Raw genomic sequence first — 21343 nt, 5'->3', positions numbered from 1 at the left:
CTAAAAAAAAGTTCCTGACGAGTTGGGATATTGAAAATTCACAAAAAGTTGACAAGCAAAAAGCACCAGAATGCAGAGTGAAGAGAAAATTTGTTAGCTCGCACATAATGTACTTCCTGTTTTTTATTACAAGCCAAGCAGCCAAATGTTGTAGGAAAAGAGCGGAGGGTATTTCATACGAGACATATTCATGAAACTTTGTGTTAAAAAATCGACTAACTGAATGCATTAACAATGGGGGCCGTCATTTGTCCGATGTCAGCTTTAAAAGAAAGTGAAACGAAAATTTAGGTAATGTCTTTAGAATAAAATTTATATTGCAATGATATATTTACCAGTTATTTTTTATTGAAAAAGTTTCCGCGAATCACCCTATAATAGATCAGCTCATTACGATGATTCTTCGAGGCAGATCACATTCAACATCTGCAATCACCTTTCAATACAGACCTCTATTGTGGGTATCATCCTAAACCTATTGATGGAAAATTTAGATCAGATGGACGTCTCCAAATAGACATACGTCTTTGATATTCAAAAATTGTAGAAATCTACGAGTTTCAAAGTTGAACCTTAATTTTGAAGCAGTGCTAAAGAAGGAAATAACTTTAATAATGGGCCATTTAAACTGTATCAAGACAAACTATCAAGCTTCGCTCAAGAAGCTACAAGGCCTTCCATACATTTTCCTCGCAATCTTATCTTATCAATCTTAACAAAAAGTTAAGAACTTACAATCTTAATATGTTGTAATAGTTTAATTTGTAGGTAAATGTTCTAACCAGTTTCAACGAACAATGACCTTTGATTAAATTGATAACATTATCTCTTCATTATCTACGAGAAATTAGACGCAAGACTTAAACCATCGAAATGTGCAAAATATAATCGAAGCGAACGCACGCGATAAATAAAGAATTCAAAGTACATTGTTAGAAAAATTACCGTTAACGGTATTACCGGCGTTTCAGTGGCCGGTCAGCACGTGAAAAGAAACACAGTGTCACCGTTTTATTCCAATTAAACACTAGAAATCCGTAAAACATCTGATAAAAACGGTGAAACAATTTATTTTCACGGGGCGACCGGCCACTAGAATGCCAGTGGGACCGTATTTTCATCGTTTTTTCTAACAGTGTAGCAGGCGTTGTTCTATTTGACGGAAAAAGCAAGACGAACCATCAAAGGCGAAGGGACTACGAACTCTCGAGTGGCACACTCAACAAGATGCTCGATCCCATCCGATTTTAATCGATGCACAAATTAACATATTGAGGATTTAATCCATTCGGTGGGGCCCGTGACGACAGCCGCTATAAAAAACGCAAATTAGGCAGGACTTTAATTAGGGACGTCGTGAGACGCGATGGCTACAGAATCCTGACCTTGGCCCATACTTTCAAAAAAAGTTAAGAGATCGTAGGTTCATCCGCCAATCATTGACGGTCTTTTAAGCCAAATCCACCAATCATAGATAAGAAAATAGAGCGTAAGTACTTACATTCACTTAGCGAGTTATGAAAGTATGGCCCCTTGGTGCCAGCCATCCACTTCCCACCCTCGTGTTCTTTATTCTTATGTCCTCTAAATCTTTACTTCGATTTCGGTCATATAACACAAATGCTGAACTCATGACACCTGAAACTTCACCGGAAACAAAACTTTCGTTTGGCAGGGAAAACTTGGCGAGCTTTTGACTCGAGGTCATTTGGCTGAATTTTACAATGAAAATTAGCATAGAAACAAGGAACGCTGCGCGACTCATATAACAGAAACGTCGGAGCGATAAATCATGCATCAAACACGAGATGGCTGAATTCCGACTAAAAGTTCCCATAAAAATCAAAATCATAAGTTTCAAAAATAAAATTAGCTGTTGGAATCTCCAAGTCCAGCGAAATGTAATAACACTCTACGAAGTTAACTACGTTAACAATCATAAGATTCGCGGAACAGTCAAATGGCACATCGAAATGTGGTAGATTTTCCCCGCAGACTTTTGGCGAGCAGTAATGGTAGCAATTATACAGAAGAATTGGTCGCATTAAGAGCAAAGTCAAAGGGAACTCATCTTCCAGCCTTTTAAACGGCAACAGGCAAAATGTGTCCGAGGATTTTAGAAACGGAGTTCAAATGGCAACTTTGTAATGGAACTAAAAGTCAAACCTTTCGGGCGAGGAAATTCAGCTTTAATGACATTAAGCACGAAGCAATAATGATGAAGAGAGGGCCAATGAATGTGTCAGGAAAGAAGACATTCGTTAGCAAATCGGCAGTGTGTGGGCGAGCTTTTATCTGGGATACAATGTGGACGTATACAGGCAATTGTTGGCTCAAAGACTAACCACGTTTATAAATTCACACTTAGAGTTTAAGATGAAAAGATAAATGAAAAATCAGTTAAAGATAAATATGTGTTGCTCCTAATTTTATCATGATAATTATAAAATAATTGCTTGATATGTAAATGACTTCGCGCCTTTGATCAAAGTTGTTGAATTTTTGACTTGTGGACGTTGCGATCACAGTTTAAGATAGATATAAGATGGATGAAAATTCAATTGAAGAGAAATATGTGTTGCTCCTAATTTTATCATGATAATTATAGAATAATTGTTCGTTTGAAGTGTGAAAGATTTCGCGCCTTTGATCTAAGTTGTTGAATTTTCGTGGACGTTGCGCTCAGAGTTTAAGATAGATAAAGATAAATGAAAAATTCAATTAAAGAGAAATATGTGTTGCTCCTAATTTAATCATGATTATTATAAAGTAATTGTTTAACGTGTTTAAGATTTCGCGCCTTTGACTTGTTGAGGGTGACTTGTGAATTTTTGACTTGTGGACGGTGCTCAGAGTTTAAGATAGATAAAAGATAAATGGGAAATTTAATTAAGGATAAATTTGTTGCTCCTAATTTTATCATGATAATTATAGAATAATTGTTTTAAGTGTGAAAGATTTCGCGCCTTTGATCATTAAAGCCTCGTACATGACTCGCTAATTGGAGAAATTTAACGCAACAGCGGACAGCAGATTTTTGACACGGAGCTGCGACCATACGAGTGGTGTTTTAAAGGTAAAGATACGAGTCCTGGGCCCATACTTTCAAAAAAAGTTAAGCGATCGTAAGCCCATCAGCCAATCATTGACGGCCACGCAAGCAAAATCCACCAATCATAGACAAGAAAATAGAGCGTAAGTACTTACGTTCACTTAGCGAGTTTTGAAAGTATGGCCCCTGAATACGAAAACGGATTCAAATCCGATGTCGTATTTGCAAACAAATTAATCGGTATAATAGCTACGGAGCTGCGTTACACTCGTGACGGTATATGTAATATTTACAAATTTAATGGACGAATCTTACAGTTTCTTCTTTTTATTGGAATACCTCTAAATAATAACGTCGCATTAAACGTTAAGTGGAACCAATGAAAGCAGTAGTATTAAAATTGATGAAAACGTTTCTAATATACAAGCGAATTCCCTCGCGTTAAAATGAACGCGTTGTTCATTTAAAATGTTACGTTAACGTTAAAATGAACGAATGATGATAGTCTTCTGTTATCCGGACAACATCTAAGAATTTGCCTTGAATCACGTATATAATAGAATTTCTTAAAACAAACTTCACGAATTATCTCTCTTCAAAGCAATTATTTATTTGATTAATTTATATACGACCTTGAATCACGGATATTATAGAATTTTTTCAAAAGAATTTCACTAACAATCGCTCTTCAAAACAATTATTTAATTAACTAATTTCAAAACGATATATAACGGGCAGACGAACGTATACTCACGGTCGTCAGAGAAGACCTCGAGGGTGGCCTTAGCGCTGATCGTGTCGCCCGCAGTGTTCTCCGCCACGCATTCGTACGTCGCGTTGTCGCGTTGATACTTCACAGGCTCGATGCGCAGGATGGAACCTCCGGGCACGTCGATGGTCAAGAATCTGACGAACAAAGAAACGCAGTGTCGATGATGTACAATGAAGGTACATTGACAATGTACGTAGTGATATTGAAAAGGTACATAGTGTCAAGGTACATAAGTGTCAATGTACCTCGTGACAATGAAATGATGCACCATTGAATGTACAGTGTCACTGTAAGTGGTGATAGTGAATTGATGTATCATTGAATAGTGTCTATGTACGTAGTGACAGTGAAATGATGTACAATTGATTGTACAGTGGCAATGTACGTAGTGATAGTGAAATAATGTACCATTGAATGTACATTGCCAATCAACGTGCTGACAATGAAATGATGAACCATTGAATGTACATTGTCAATGTACGTAGTGTCAACGAAATGATGCACCACGGAATTGCGATGAAGTAACTTCAAAACCCTTGTACCATATAAGCAAAACAACATCAGATAAAGAACGAACGAATTTCGGCTGTCGGCATCAGTTTACATTTCAACAGGGAAATCATCTCCTACACGTTAATTACAGAAGAAAGAGCGTTGAGGACCAACAGAATATTAAGGTAATCTTACATGACTCAAAAGAAAAAAAAGAAAGCTCAGAGAACTTCCAACTTCATCTCAGTATAAGAAGTTACACTAAACTGTAGAAATAGCAAGGTTGCGGAAATAAGTCCTGGAAATTAAAAACTGCTTAGTGAAATATTGAAAGTAGCAGATATATAATTTTGCTTCATGAGCAGAAACTACCCATACAATTAAAAATTCAACGAACTGAAGTCCTCCAAATTTCGAAACCATCTTTGTTTATCACAAGAGATTAATTTCAATTTTTTATAAGTATCAATATTCTTGAGTAATAAATAACCCGGCAAAAATATCAAGTATTGTTATTTTTGGCCGGGGGCTACCTAGCCAATGGCACACCTCATAAAAAATATTGGCTAATGAACGTGCAGCAAATACTGTTAACGCTAGGATCTGTGCATGGGCATTTGTTCTGAAATTAAATGACTCACTTGACGAAACAGTATTAATGGACTGCACTAAAGTGTACCTAAAACTCACACCAGCGCATCCAAGACATGATTGATAAGCAGGTTAACATTGGGAGCTAAATTGTTCGCGCGCAGATTGCCTTCATTCACATACTTCGGTGATTGATTATACACAGATTACCATCAGGTGAGACGATAATTGTTTGTGAGTAAGTTAACATCGGGTATTACCATAAATTTTTATAGGCAGGTTACCATCAGGTGCTAAAATAATTATTCGTAGCAGGTTACAATCAGGTGCTGCACTAATTGTTCGTAGGCAGGTTACCATCAGGCGCTGCACTAATTGTTCGTAGGCAGGTTACCATCAGGCGCTACACTAATTGTTCGTAGGCAGGTTACCATCAGGTGCAGGTTACGATCAGGCGCTACACTAATTGTTCGTAGGCAGGTTACGATCAGGCGCTACACTAATTGTTCGTAGGCAGGTTACCATCAGGTGCTACAATAATTGTTGATGAAAGGTTACGATCAGGTACTACACTTATTGTTCGCAGTCAGGTAACCATCAGGTAACCTTCAAGTACAACACTAACTGTATCATTAACTCCGGTAGGTACTATCATCAGGCACTGCAGTACCCTAACAAAATTTAGAGTCGCCCCAGCTTCTGGTAATCCAAATCAGAAACTGCCGCGTCCGTAAATTTTTACTGCGTTTATTGGAACAGCCTCCCTGATAGCATCGTTGACGCTCCGAGTATATGAACGCCTTCAAGAACAGTCTAGACGAAGCTATGCAGGAGCATATGTTCAGTCTTAAAATACGTAGCACCTTACGAGCCTTGCTATAAATCCAGCAGCTATCTCAATCAATCGTCAGTTATGATCGGGTTCCAAAGGCCGGATCCCTTGTGAATCAAGTCGCGAAAAATACAAGAATCGGCAACAGGCCATGGGCCTATTTCTTCAGCGCCGACACTTCTATTCTTTACCAAGTTAGACTACCTGTTGGTGCCGCCAATGCGCCGTCCGTTCTTCCTCCACTCGATGACAGGAGGCGGGTTGCCCTCCGCCCGACACGTGAAGGAAGCTGCCATGTCGTTCAGCACGCGCTGACTGCGCGGAGTCTCCACGAACTTAGGAGGATCTGTAATACGAAACAAAAATACTGCGTCAGACCATGGCTTAACCAAACTAGGTACTATACACGCAACTGCAATGTAAGTTAGATGCAATAATCTCGAAATGTCTAATACAAAAAACGAAAACGGCTCAAAATAGACATAGTATGCTTTCCATAAAGATGTGTCCTCGTAATGAGAAAGAAGAATAAGTCAATTGAAAAGTTGAAAAACTTTTGAAGTATTCTATCAAGTTGAGCAGTATTGATGAAAAAAGAGCCTGGGATCGATTTTCTATTGAGAAAACACGAATTATGTTGCAAGGTGAATTTTTTGCTCCAAGAAAAGTTCCCAATTTTAATACTTACGTACAACGAGCGTAGAAACTAAGGAAGTTTGATACACTGTTCTAAAAATCACCCATAAACGGTATTACCGGCATTTCAGTGGCCGGCAGACACGTGAAAAGAAACGCCATGTGGCCGTTTTTATTCCAAATTTAACACTAGAAACCCGTACAACATCTGAAAAAACGGCAAAACGGTTTATTGTCACGAGGCGGCCGATCACTAGAACGTCAGTAAGACCGTTTTTTCAAGGTTTTTCTTCCAACAGTGTATTAAAAACGACGTCCCAAGTCTAGTCAATTAGTCAATGCCAAGTCAAAGATTCTCGGGCAATTGATGCAACACTTAAAAAAATCTCGTTGACCTGATGAAACCAAATCCTGGAGAAGTGGTGTCGCTATAGAATGCTTATTACTTACTACATGGACAAAAAGTAGAAAATTAAACTTATTTTTAATGCATGAAACATTAACTATCTCCACACAGGAAAGAATACTGTGCCTTGGCGGCGGTAATCAAGTCTGAAAAGAATAAACGCGCTGGGGTAAAAATAACAAGTCAAGTCGATCCTAAGCGATCCATTGAGAAGAACATCCTGCGAGAGAAAGGGAATCATCAAGTGAGGTATCCCCACAAAGAATAAACCAAGCGACGCTTAGCATTAATTATTTAATTATAAGCAGCTCCGTGATCACCCAATGCGAACTCTGCTATGAACTCCTTAATAGGAACATTACTAAAAGAGCCCTCCAACCTGTTTAGGGTCTCTCGACATTGATCCTACTAAGGGCTTTATCAAGGAAGGTCCTGCTATAAGGAACACCAATTGAAAACCCAGCTGATGGTGTCTCAATGAGAACCCTGCATACTAAGGGTATTCCAATGCGAACGCTGCTCCGAGCTTTTTTTTATACCAGGACCCAATTAAGGGTTTTATTTTACGAGAACCATGTTAACCTTATTCTAACGAGGACTTAGCTACAAGTCCAACCAATAAGGACTCTGCGTAAGGTAATCCAATGCGAACGCTGCTGTAAGTTTTTATACCAGGACACAGTGAAGGGTTTTATTTTACGAAAACCATGTAAAGCTTATTCTAATGAGGACTTTTATACGAGTCCAACCAGTAAGGACTCTACCAAGGATATTCCAATGAGAGCCCTGCTATGACTTGTTTATACCAAGACCCAGTTAAGGGTTTTATTTACGAGAACCCTGTTAAGCTTTTAATGAGGACTCGGCTAAGAGTCCAACCAATAAGAACTCTGCTAAGGATATTCCAATAAGAGTCCTGCTATGAGTTTTTTTATACCAGGACCCAGTTAAGGGTTTTATTTTACGACAACCATGTTCTAATGAGGACTCAATTAAGAGTCCAACCAATAAGGACACTGCTAAGGATTTTACAATGCGAACGCTGCTCCGAGTTTTTTACATCAGGACCCAGTTAAGGGTGTTATTTTAGGAGAACCATGTTAAGATTATTCTAATGAAGACTCAGTCAAGAATCCAACCAATAAGGACTCTGCTAAGAATATTCCAATATGAGAATATTCCCTGCCATGAGTTTTTTATACCAGGACCCAGTTAAGGGTTTTATTTAACGAGAACCACGTCAAGATTATTCTAATGAAGACTCAGTTACGGGTCCAACCACTAAGGACTCTGCTAAAGATATTCCAATACGAGTCCTGCCATGAGACCCGCAATCAGGACACCAAGTCCACACGGCGCACTCACGGGTCATGATAATGAAGAGGCCACCTCCGTCGTCCACGGATGTGACTCCAAATCCTGATGTCTTGAATGTTGTTTCTTTGTTGCTGCCCCCTTCACCCCCTCCGCCCTCATCACCCCCTCCTGGGTCCCCTTCAGCAATGGACCAGTTTCCCCCAAGATGGGGATTTTTGCCTCCCACGGCTGCCATAGGATACGTCATAAGCACTTTATCTCTTATCTAAGAACGTAAGATGTTGTCCATCCCAAACTATTAGGCTTATAAGTAAATGCTACCGTAATCTTTGCAATTTAACTTAATCATCAACATGAATATAATGAAAACTTCATTTAAATTACTAGTATTTCATGGATTATAATAACGGTACGACTATGCAAATGGAACGCTTTCATTTGTGCGGCATTAAGAAATTTCAGTTGTTCAGGGTCAATAATTCCTTTTCCTGGTAAACTTTTGTTGATTTAATAACTTCTCGTGGAAACAAACAAGTATTTTCCATTAAATCCTGAATTAATTGCGTTATGTGCGTCAAGGGGAAATGAAACACAGCAATAGCATAAATGATATAATGTATATATTTTACACCTTCTGACTTCTCCTGTAGATTTGACGAATTGAGCAGAAAAAAAAACTAACCCTAGGTTGAGTGTATGTAACCCAAATAAAAACTTTAAATAAAATAATTTCTAAATAAGTATCCTAAGGATAGGAGGAATTTGAACCAGTTGAAATGGGAAAAATAATCCTAATACGTGTGAAAATCAGAATACAAACTCTAAATAGAAAACGCTCGAAATAAATACCATGAAGAAAAGAAAAAATTTCAACAATGTCGCGAACCTTTAGTTACCAACGAAATAAATTAAATGCTGGGTGTGAAAACCGTGGAGTTGTACCTGCAATGATGCCGAACGTTCAAAAACAGTATGAAACAATTAAACATCATGTTTGACGATTCAGGCGCAAGCTTCAATCAAATGCAGAGCATAGTTCAACATAGAATTGAGCATTACTGGTGAATAATAATTTTCAAATTATCCGTTTAAGTACTTTCGAAAATTATACCTTAAAATTAGGAATGAATCGATATAAAATAAATACCAGATTAACCAGCAGAAGGAGCTCATCGATTGAACAAAGCCGAGGCCAAATTTCAAGGACGCATTCCATCCTTCCACAAAGTTATTCGCAATGTAGACATCGATCGCTCTTGAATCGAAACCTCGGTCGCGTCTCGGTTCGGGCGATTCTGTAAGCCACACCAAACTCGAGTGACAGAGTTAGCGACTAGCTCCAGCGTCCTTATAACTTCATTACTCAACTACCAAAACTTGCATAATAAAATTTCAAACCAAGTAAAAGTTCCTCAAAGGAGCAACTGAAAATACGGGGCGTCCAAAGAAGACGTGCATTGGTGAGACCTGATGAAGAAGCTTGATCGCTCGGCGGCACTCCACTGGGAACACATTTTCAATGGACGAAACTCCGACCACACATTTCTAAACACTACCAGCTCAATTTTTTTAATTTAAGTGAATTTATTTCAACTTAGAAATGGAGAAAATCTTGAATTAATCCTCTACCGCCTGACATAAGTAACCGGAGAGCAATATTGTCACAAGCCAACTTCCTAAAAAGGATACGTTCCAGTGAGCTCAAAATGACTTGCACTGGTGGTTGCCGCCACGTACGACAACTTTAAAATGTTCTCAGTTGCGTACAAACGTAATCAGGTTGTTACACTCACTAGTTTACTTATAATTTGAGTTGAAAGTTATGTTCCCGGAGAACGACATTCGGCGGTAGAGGGTTAATATACATATAGACAAGGGAAAAAAATTGTAACCTGAGAATATGAATCAATTTATTATTTTATATAAAAAAGTTCTAAGCGTTGGGGCAAGCACAGTCAATAACCACCTGCCAAACGTTGCCTACAACCTACACAGCTTGTGGAGAATCGAGTAGCACAAATTCATCTTTGTTTTGTACTAACAACAGCCAATCCAACACTAGGAAATTGGCCGATCCATTCTCAAAAAAATTTTTGAAAGTAAAGAGCGACCAGGGGTGGACTTAGCATTTGCCGTCATTTCAAGCATATTTTTTGGCATGGAAGCAGCACTTTCTCTCATCCTCGCTAGGGAAAGCCGAGAAAGAAAATCGTTGAGGAAACACGTCAAACTCGACCTGAGTTGACAATGCGCCGGCGCGCTAACAAAGGAACTTTTACGAAACCCGGCTAAACGTTCCTAACTAGTCCAAAGGCGCTGTTTTACGGCCTATGCTTTTTTCTCAAACATGCTAAGGAATGTTTTTGAGCGCACCCTTATGATCTCTAGTGAACGCACAGGAAAAGTTCGCAGTGACCAGCTTTCAACTTATTCTTCCTTTATAACGCAAATGAGACGAATTTGACGGAAATGATTCTATACGATTTGTCTGAAGAGACAAACTTTGGTTGTCTCTTCATGGTTGTTGGGTGCCTGAATGAATCGTGACGCTAATACAGCTCATGTGCACATTATTTTACTCTTCGAATACAAGAAGAGATGCATACGAAAAAACACCGCCAAATTAAAAGTAAAACGTACAGTAACGAATATTACAATAAAGTTAAATTTCACTTCTCAGTGTACGCTTGATGTCATGTTCAGTGTATTCAAATCGTAAAGTAACTTCTGACTGAAGTAAATGTAAATAAAAGATCTTCTCTCCACAGAAGGTTCCACAATTGGAAACAAAAGATGCAGTCGTCAACCAGACTATGCAGATAAGGAAGGAGATATATACACAACAAACAAGTAACCGAGAAACAACGGCCACCAGGAATTGCATTCTGTGTTTTGTTGGTGACGCTTGAAGGGACGGCGATGCCTAAGTGAAAGCGAGCGAGAGAGACCATAGGTCCAGGCAACAGAATAGGCAGGGTCCAGGCAACAGAATAGGCAGGGTCCAGGCAACAGATTAGGCAGGGGTCCAGGCAACAGAATAGGCAAGGTCCATGCAACAGAATAGGCAGGGGTCCAGGCAACAGAAAAGGCAGGGTCCAGGCAACAGATTAGGCAAGGGTCCAGGCAACAGAATAGGCAGGGTCCATGCAACAGAATAGGCAGGGTCCAGGCAACAGATTAGGCAGGGGTCCAGGCAACAGAAAAGGGAGAGGTCCAGGCAACAGAATAGGCAGGGTCCAGGCAACAGATTAGGCAGGGGTCCAGGCAACAGAATATGCAGGGGTCCAGGCAACAGATTAGGCAGGGTCCAGGCAACAGATTAGGCAGGGGTCCAGGCAACAGAATAGGCAGAGTCCAGGCAACAGTTTAGGCAGGGGTCCAGGCAACAGAATAGGCAGGGGTCCAGGCAACAGATTAGGCAGGGGTCCAGGCAACAGAAAAGGGAGAGGTCCAGGCAACAGAATAGGCAGGGGTCCAGGCAACAGGCAATTGTCGAGGCGTTGGTGAGAGTCCCTGTGTCTTTTTCAGCACAACGCTAATGAGCTCAGACAATAGACTCAACTCGAGGCCGCTCCAACACCGAGAATTATACCAGGAAATTAACTCGAGAACTCTAACAAAAATTTCCGCAGTTCATAAGACTGGGGGAGAGTAAATGAGGCAAAAAGATTGGACTACGTAACCCTAGCTGATGCACCCATATTGTCAGTGCCACATAGGAGTTGCGACTGCACTAAACTTTCCATCACTCAGTAAGACTTTGCAGTATTCTTTAAAAATAAATTAGAGATTTTCACAGGATTTCCTAAAAAAAAGAAGGCGTCATCTTCCACCGGGATGAAACCAGCACCGAAGACTGCATGCACCACGCGGAAATAATGAGGCAAAATGGGGCCTATTTTCATAGAAGGAACTATGAGCAACCGAGACTCGAGGATTCCATGGATCACATCTAAGATGGGATATAACGGGCGAGTCTTCTGCTGGGAATTATGTACAACTGGAGCCGGTTACAGGCTCATTGATGGCAACCGTAAGCTCTTTTCATGCAAATATTGAAATTGAGCATTGAGAAGTTGAACATGGACTTCAGAAAATCAAAAATTCTTCGATCAGCGCGCTTTGAATCTTGATTTAGAAGGGATTAAAAATATATTAGAACAAAATACGAAACTTCCAGACCAGAAATATCACATTTGACACAGAGCGGCAATTGATGATGCGCCAACGCAGACATGGAAAAAATTTGACAATCTATGGCATAAAACCAGGACGACATTCAGGGTTGCACACAAGATAACTCAAAAGCCAAAGAAGCGATGAATGTCCCAAACGCAACGTCAATAGCTTTCCTCTAATTCTTCGCAAGGCTTTCCAATGAGCGAGCAAATATTGCAATGAAAAATCGGCATTACGGAGCATAAAAATTCTGGTTCGCTGGAAGACAGAAAACTTGTGGGATTTGTCCTCCACGGACAACATCTCGCACACATCCCAACGAAGTATTTTTTTGCTCGATACCAAGAGGATTTTTGATCTATTTATTTAGTGTGGGAGAGGACAGTGAGGGAGAGGGCGGACAAGGTCTCTTTCAGCAGAGAATGTTTTATTCAGAGAGCACACATCTCGGGAGGCGGCTGCGCTGCTGCTCGACTGTAGCTCCGTAATTGGCTCTTGGCACGCTTGAAATGCCTTACTAATTCCTGACTTCTCAAATGGACACGGTAAGACTGACAGCGACTCTGCGGGGCGCTTAGTTTCTTAGATACAATTTCTAAATGTACTAATTGCCAGTCTTGGATAAGCCGTCGAAAAAGGCAAAAAAAAAATAATCAACTATGTGGCAGGACCAAGAGAACTGTCTCATACGTATAAAATATTGAAAGTAGTTTTTGCAGGAGCAAAAACTACGTAAAATTTTGCAGAAAATGTTCCGTTACTAGTAATTTAGTTTCTTCTCATGCACATAAGTAGCCTGCATTGAAAAATTAGCGCCACGTGTACCGGCAGGAAAATAAAAAATATCATAGGCAAATTTAACTAAAATTTTTAGATCGAAGGCATTTCGAAAGGGTCCTAATGAACCTCATCTGCATTCTACGTTCAAGTGAAAGAAAACACAGCCTACCAAGTACCCGCCTGACACGCATCAAGCTGTAAATCATAAAATACAGGAAGATACAGCAAGTCCCACGAAGAATGACGAATAACAATGATTCTTCTAGACAAGAAAAATTTACTGACATATAACTAAAAATAATCGGTATCAGATAGACTTGAGAAAGATATGGTTTAGGATAAATTTCCTCACAAAATATATAATATACGAACAATTAATGAAGCATATAAGAGGTTCAAAGGCGAATTTCATTCCATTTGAGATTAAGAAATTGATCACAATGCATAACTGATGTTTTGGAACCAAATGTAGCCATGAATTTAGCCGCACGTTAGAGCAGGCATGAGACCAGCAGCAGTAGAAGACGATGCACGATTGTCAGCGAGTCTATTTTATGCAAATGTCCGCTCTTCTCAGATGAAAACTCACGGCAGCGACACCGAAAACAAGGCAGTTAAATTATGCGCCGGCAGGAGTCATCAACCGCATAAGATATGCAAGTAGAGCAATTAGAATCTCGATCAAGGGAACATGAATAGAAAACGCTGCATTATATGACACTCAAAACTTTTAGACGCTGCATCACATGACAATTATAAATTAATGGGACGCTTCACCACACGACACTCAAAATTTGTCGACGCTTCATGACACGACACTCAAACTTGAGGACGGTTCATCACATGACACTCAAAACTTGTAGCCGCTTCATCACATGACACTAAAAACTTGTAGATGCTTCATCACATGACACTCAAAGCTTGTGGTTGCTTCATCACATGACACTCAAAGCTTGTGGATGCTTCATCACATGACACTCAAAGCTTGTGGTTGCTTCATCACATGACACTCAAAACTTGCGGACGCTTCATGACATGACACTCAAAACTTGTGGACGCTTCACCACATGACACTCAAAACTTGTGGACGCTTCATCACATAACACTCAAAACTTGCGGACGCTTCATCACGTGACACTCAAAACTTCTGGACGCTTCATCACATGACACTCAAACATGTGGGCGCTTCATCACATGACAATTAGAAATTAGTTGATGTTCAATCAATAGAAACCCGATGGATGGCGCATTACATGCCATTGGACCATTGGAAATAGACAAAGGTCCATTAAATGACACTGAAAATAGAAAAAAATAGGGAACGGTCCACAACATGATACTCAAAAATTAAAAATCTTCCCAGCGAAGCATTCCTTAAGTATTACTAGAACTAACTACATGCAGTGCGCCGATGATACCGCATGAGACTTGAGGAAAAAATTGTAGACTTATGCATAGACACAAATTATGTGCAACAACACAGGCACGGCGGGGAACATAAGTGAATCGTGATGGCAGGTAAATTAACTATTCATGCATGTAGAATAGAAATGTTTTAAAAATGAAACCGGGGCGGAAATATGAATATTTTAATTAATGTAATACAAACCCTTGCATCAACGCTTGGCATATAATAATATAATATAAGCAGCCCTCAAAATGAATACAATGGGTAATGACATAGAAGATTCAAATGATAGTTCCATGAATGAATTAAATTATAAATAATTATTTTAAAACAAGTGTTGATGCAAGCAGCAGTGGAAGCGCATTGCATTTTTTGGGAAACTAAACACACATCAAAAAATGTTCTCAGCTAACGTGTTTAGCAAGCGCGATTTGCCTGTCGGGATATGAACGTAACAGGCATGGAGGGAGAGGTGTCTTAAGGGCGCTCATTAGGCGAGGTAATGAAGTCCGCTTAGTAGCGTGAGTCTCTTCTTATTAATGGTCTGCTAAAGCTTAAGAGTTTCCTGACCAGTAATAGGAATGACAGAGAAGCTCCAGGCTAATTATTAGCATCAAAAGAGGCAGAGAGGCAGCGAGTCTTCTTGCCCAGGAATATGACATCGTCGACCAAACATGGCGTGCCTAATGAACTCATTAATATTCGGCAGGATCAGTTATCTCTGGAAAAATAGGCCCTTCTCCAGCTACAGAACATCTATGATATTAGTTCAGAGGAAGAGGATCCTCTCAGGAACACACGCATACTCAGCAGGGGCTATTCAAATCTTGCAGCCTATGCCGTCAGCAACAACATTTCGCACTGAGACTCCGCGTCTACGATGACACTCACAAAACAAATTCGTCATATTGTCCAAATGGTTACACGCTTATTGATCGTAGATCCCTTTTGACAAGCCAACTAGATCAGGGTGACACACAAAAGTGCATCGTTATTTGGACGAAGTCTTCATATTCCTTCGAGTGCACCTCGCGATTAGCACCATGTAAGTTGCCCTGGAACAGCTCTAGGATACATCGCACGATTCAGTAACTCGTTTTACTTGAACAAGAAAAATCTTTCCGCTTAGAAGTATGATTAGCTGGAACAGAATTAATTCAGTTCCGTTTCCAACAATATATAAACAAATGGAACGAATTCGCGATTAGTTTCACTGATTATGGAAAACAAAGTATAGAACTCACACAAGTCGCGAATAATTAGTTTCAAGTATAAAGTTGGTTAGAAAACCTACATTACTAATAATTTAATCTGTGATTGTATCACTCGTCTTCCTTGTATATATCCTAACTATAGGCATTAATAGAAGTCAATAAATTATCAAATGCTTTAATACTTACAGTCTTTCATAGAAATTGATGTTAGTACAAGCATCTTGAGAATTTTCTCTTCAGAAGGCGTCTTGCGTGTGAGAGATTCTCATGCGTCACGAGGCAGACGAAGCATCACCGCAGCACAGAGTGACGCTAACTGCCCGTGATTGCGTACCTCGCGCAAACTTGCACTCTCTCTAACCCAGCTATGAGTGAACCACTTAATAATAACCAAGCCATATCTCGTCGAAGCGGCGAGTAAACGCGAGCTAAAAATGTCTTAATAGATAACAGAAAAATGTTTCATATCTCAATAGTTGTAAGCCGATGTAGCTCCAGATTAACGCATTCTGTAACTGTTATATGGATGCCTCTGGAATGACGAACAATAATTCGATCGGCTCACCCTAACTGACCAATATAAGACTAGATATGTTTCGCTTAGATGTTCAAGCTACATAATAATACTTCCCATTATTAACGAGAGGCTACATAATCTCATGTTGGTGCACGACGGTAATATAACTAAAACGTTTAACAGAGAGCTGAAAAGTCGAAACGTATCATGTCAGAAAGACAATGTGAACGCTCGTTACCGAGCATGCACCGTATCAATGAAAGTTTAGCAATTTTTATTTTTAAGAAAACAAGATTTGAACAGCAGCAAAACTGTGAGATATGTAGAACAATTTTAGTCGAGATACAAATTCAAGATAAAAACCTTCTTGAAAATACTGGGATCTCCGTGAACAAAATGACATTTTTTGAAAATGTTTCTTATAAAAAATAAACGTATTATTAAAGCAGGAACGTATAAACATTAGAAGAATAAATCCTCAATCTAGTATTGTCGAAAAAATCCGTACAATTTTGGAGCTTGGATGAAATTTGGCGAGCAATTCTCGCGAAACTGTAAGAGTCAGTTCATGGAGGTGCAATGCTAATAAACCTGCTGGCAATGCTTGACGCAGCGCAGCAAAAGACGAAACAAAGTCTCTGGAGGCCACTAACACAAATCATTGGTTTTCTTATGACAAGTGCATTGTTTGTTAGGAATTTTTGAGGGCTAAAGTGCTATCACCTATACTCAGCAGTGCCCTTCTTGACACTTAAGTGTTGCAGTGATTGATCCAGAAAGCAGTTGAGCAGAGTAAAGGGAAATGAGGAATGAAAAGAAATAATTCAAGAAAAACTGTCTGAAAAATATTCAAATTTATAGACAATGAAAGACAAAAATAATTTTCTGAACTTTTGTTGAAGGAATTTGATCGTGTAGGATCGCATTTTGACTACCTATTTAAAAATCTCAAATTTATAAAAAAGAGATTACGTCGCAATAAACTTTAAAATATTCTAGTAATTATTATATACGTTGGGGAAAATAGAATGAGAATTCATTGGATAGTAATTGTATAGATGATTTTGGAGTTTGAGCCTATCTAATAACGTATTTTTACAGAACTCCAGGTACATACTGCGGGTAAATATCCAAGAGAATAGTGTACGCGTGAAAGTAGCGGCAAGTACCTTAAAAGCGAAGAAGGTTTGTCGCAGCTTCCCTAATCTAAATTACTTAAGTTCTTCTCCCGAACGCTGTACCCGAAGTCAACGCTGCCTCCAAGCTGCGGGAAGAAATCCGCTCTCAACCGAACGAAAAAAACGCACAGGAAAAACGATCAAATGAACACCAAAGGGACCGTTCTATCACTGTAAGATTTTCTCCAAATCAGATGATAAGAAAATCAGAATATGACTAAGGAAAATCAAGATACTCAAAACCTCGACGAGGACGTTGGAACATCCTGCTCCTGAGCGCCTCAAAAAGAGCTTGACGTTCCCGCCACGCAAAACCCTACCGATGACGGGAGAACATCTTGCTCCTGAGCGCTTCAAGGAGAGCTTGACATTCCCGCCACGCAAAACCTTACCGATGATGTTGGAACATCCTGCCTTCAGGAAGAAGCTGGCGTTCCAGCCACGCAAGACCTTACCGAGGACGTTGGGACATCCTACCCCTGAGCGCCTCAAAAAGAGCTCGACTGAGGCGAGACACAGGCAGCAGGCAGAAGCGCAGGCGCCTCCACTCATCGTTCAGCAGCGGTCGTCGGCGGAGCATGAAACGAAGTCATCTGTCCGGTGCCGCTCGAGCAGCGGCATTTGTAAGTTTATCTATTACAGTGAGAGACTTCGTCTATTAGGGACAGGGTTTATCTATTACACGAATGCATTTGCCTACCGTACTTGCCGCAACAATATTATATCGTATATATGGTTGGTTTTTCGCAGAAGTAGCTGTGCACAACTTCCTAATAGCAAGGCAAAGCACAAGCATTCTAAGAAAAATGTTTGAATAATGAGTTAAAAACCACTAACATGGTTCATCACCTGAAAGTTGAGAGCCATATTTCTATCGATTTTCCGAGACGTTCTACCAATTAATGAGAAGCGCGTGTTAACGGAATGATAATGCAGTGATACTAACAAGCAGAATTCGTATTTTATCGAGGTGCTACAGTACAAATTTAGATCATTTTATAATGGTGTCTCAACGACTTCAGACTCAAGTCGATGAAGAACAAGAACAGGAACAAGACAATTTTTCAAATAATGAGAAAATAAAAGCGTCATCATGCAGTGAATTTCAGACACAAAATCGAGGGCAACATTTTAAGCTTCTATAAAACGTGGTCGCGAAGCTAGGCTATATTGTAGTGGGCTCACTAGGACGTAGTACAGCAATTTGGCGCTGTACACCAAATTTATTCATGAGCTCATTCGAAGTCTTCGTAGAGAGATGCAACCGGAAGAAAATACCAGGGATACAGCGTTATCGGGCGATAATCGAACGCATTACGTATCTCGTACATAGACTTTAAGGCACCGATGATAGAGAAGATTCAGAAATAAAACATCATTGGAACCTTCAAGCCGATAACGTGACAATATTTTTTGGTTTAGTTCTTTAGGTGGTTCTTTTTTATTGTTAAACTTGGAAAAACAAATACGATAAGCAAGCATGTTGGGACTTTTCTGTAGTTGAAAATACCCGTGGAACAACCAATAAAAAAAGAAAGAATATGTCGCTATTAAATCAAATTTCCGACGAAATAGGGTACCGAATCACCGGAGCTCGTACAATACGCAAATGAACGGATACCAACAATCCGTCAGGAATTGTTGCCAGCGCTGTAGACGACTCTGGGGAAAATGGTAAATTTAATTCCCCATAGATCCATACAAAAGCTTGTTCGTGTTTTCAAAAAAGGGATTCGACAAGTGAATTTTGTTTTACCAGAGATGGGAATCAACGACCAGCATTTGTTGGGTGCTCTTGGAATGTGGTTGAACGTACTCGTGTGTTTCGAGCCAATGACAAGAAGTGGTACAAACTGCATATGCAAACACAGTTTCTCTTAGTGCCGCCACTGCAGCGCACAATTGTGCTCGCTGATCGAATTAGGAGCCAATCTTGAAGTTTAAGAGGAACCAGAATATCCCAGTGCCCCCTACATTTTAATATCAATATCAATAAACTACAATAAACTACAATAAACTACAATAAACTACAATAAATGTTGCCGAGAAATGACACAAAAAGTAAACATTTCACCTCCGTCTACGTTTCGCCGGTACTAAGTATAAAGTTGTAAGGATACAAGTATCAATACGCGAAAGACGCGGGGTAAAACCCGGGGGTGGCCCCCCATTTTTTACTACAACAGCAACCAGCTTTTGTTTTGAGACGAGCTCGAGCAGAGCTCATTCTTTCACGGACCGCAGATTGAGGAAGGTTTTTACAGCAATCGCCTGTAGCGACACGATGCGCTTGGTGTTTTTTTTCTCTGTGGCGGGAGCGAGGAGCAACTAAACGGCACCAAACCACGAAAGAAAATATGGAGCACAAAAAATAAAGAGATTAAATCATCGCGGATTAAGATGAAGAAGACTCGGCTCGAGTACAAGATAAATTGATACCAAGAATGTTCATGGTGCAAGGATGGTGGATGCTTCAATCGTGGGACTCTTAATTCTGAAGTATACTACATATGAAGCTTTTCATATTCACATTAAATATTTCTGCTTATCTTATTCGATAAAAGTCATTGACTGAAAGCAAAAATTAATAGGCATTTGGATTAAATGCAGCTCACGACAAATATATTCAGCAAAGCGAGAGATCAACGACGCGCAGAAATGCAATGGTGGCAACAAAAGTCCCACAAACATGGATGTTGGCGAGATCATTTAGCATAAATATACGATTTTTAAAGAATGTTCTTACAGCGACCTCAAAGTTAGCGGCACCATAACACCAGAAATAATTAGAAGTAATCTAATATTTCCAAAAAAAAATCATGACAATCTAGGCCTGAACCGTTAAGACGAGCGACTCCCAACGTCAGCTTCTACTTAATTAATACAATGCAAACTTTTGCTAAAGCCACCACACAAGTCCTACTACAATAAGCCCTGCACTCCAATTAACTTCTGTAATTGAAATTTTTCAATTTAACTTCTGTAAATTTTAGGTGGGAGCGGACGAGTCAGGAGCGAATGTTCATCGAGTTAAGGGACGATTTTTGGTGAGCAAATCAGCCCTAACAAAATTTAGAGTCGCCCCAGCTTCGGGTAACCCAAATCAGAAGCTGCCGCGTCTGTAAATTTTCCCTGGGTTAAGGCATGAGCGCGGCTGCCGACCTGCACTGATTCGTTGACCTGATAAAATCGTCTTGGGCGGCGCTCTCATCGCTATTTAATTAAGTGGGATAAAAAAGAGGTGGCGAACTGAAGTGCTCGCGACCAGAAATTATTATCACAGAGAGATCGTAATCCAGTAGCATTAGGCATGCTTTGAATTTGAGGCAAAATAAACAATTGGCAAGAAGTTTTAACCCTGTATCACCAAGATTCCAAAATTGAACCGAATGATCAAGAGCTCGATATGAACACTAATAATGTTGAAATACAAGAACCAGAAATGTAGCTTCATCAGAAAGCCATTTGAATTTGGAAAATTCGTCATTTTCGTAACATATGAACGAATGTCAGCTTAATGTACTGATAGTAAGATAAAATGTAAAATTGAGCCTGAAAAAATTGCGATTCGTCAAAGTGTCAGGTCGATATTCAATAAAATTGGAGAACTTTCGGATTTTTTCCGCAAGTTTAAACGGAAAAATATTTTTTTATTGAATAGAAAAGTATTTTTTTTTTTCATTCCACTGCTTGAAAAATATCAGAGAAAACAATATAAAACTTTAAATTATATCTTCTAAGAAATTCGTCCGAGGCCAAAATATAAACAATCAACAATGAAAAGAGATATAGGAAGAAACGCTTGGACCAAAGTAAAGGCATAACTAATTCATGAGCGAGCAAACAATTTAAAACTTAAAATTATATCTCCTAAGAAATTCGTCCGAACCCAAAATATAAACAATCAACAATGAAAAAAAGATATAGGAAGAAACGCTTGGACCAAAGTAAAGGCATAACCAATATAGC

The 21343-nt window shown here is 39.6% G+C and overlaps 1 protein-coding gene across 1 annotated transcript in view; it reads right to left on the bottom strand.

Annotated features, from left to right (window-relative positions):
* LOC108682264 (tyrosine-protein phosphatase Lar) overlaps positions 1-21343 on the bottom strand; it is a 340083-nt gene that overhangs the window by 84163 nt on the left and 234577 nt on the right. Inside the window, exons 5-6 of the mRNA XM_047879960.1 lie at positions 5944-6085; positions 3807-3958 (exon numbers count right to left, since the gene is read on the bottom strand). Of these exons, the coding sequence (XP_047735916.1) occupies positions 3807-3958; positions 5944-6085 (294 nt within the window). The remainder of the gene's footprint in view (positions 1-3806; positions 3959-5943; positions 6086-21343) is intronic.

This window comes from Hyalella azteca, unplaced genomic scaffold, assembly GCF_000764305.2.
Source record: "Hyalella azteca isolate HAZT.00-mixed unplaced genomic scaffold, Hazt_2.0.2 contig4316, whole genome shotgun sequence".
NCBI classification, from domain to species: Eukaryota; Metazoa; Arthropoda; class Malacostraca; order Amphipoda; family Hyalellidae; genus Hyalella; species Hyalella azteca.
The sequence above is the reverse complement of the archived record's forward strand: the minus strand, read 5'-3'. Positions and strand labels throughout refer to the sequence as shown.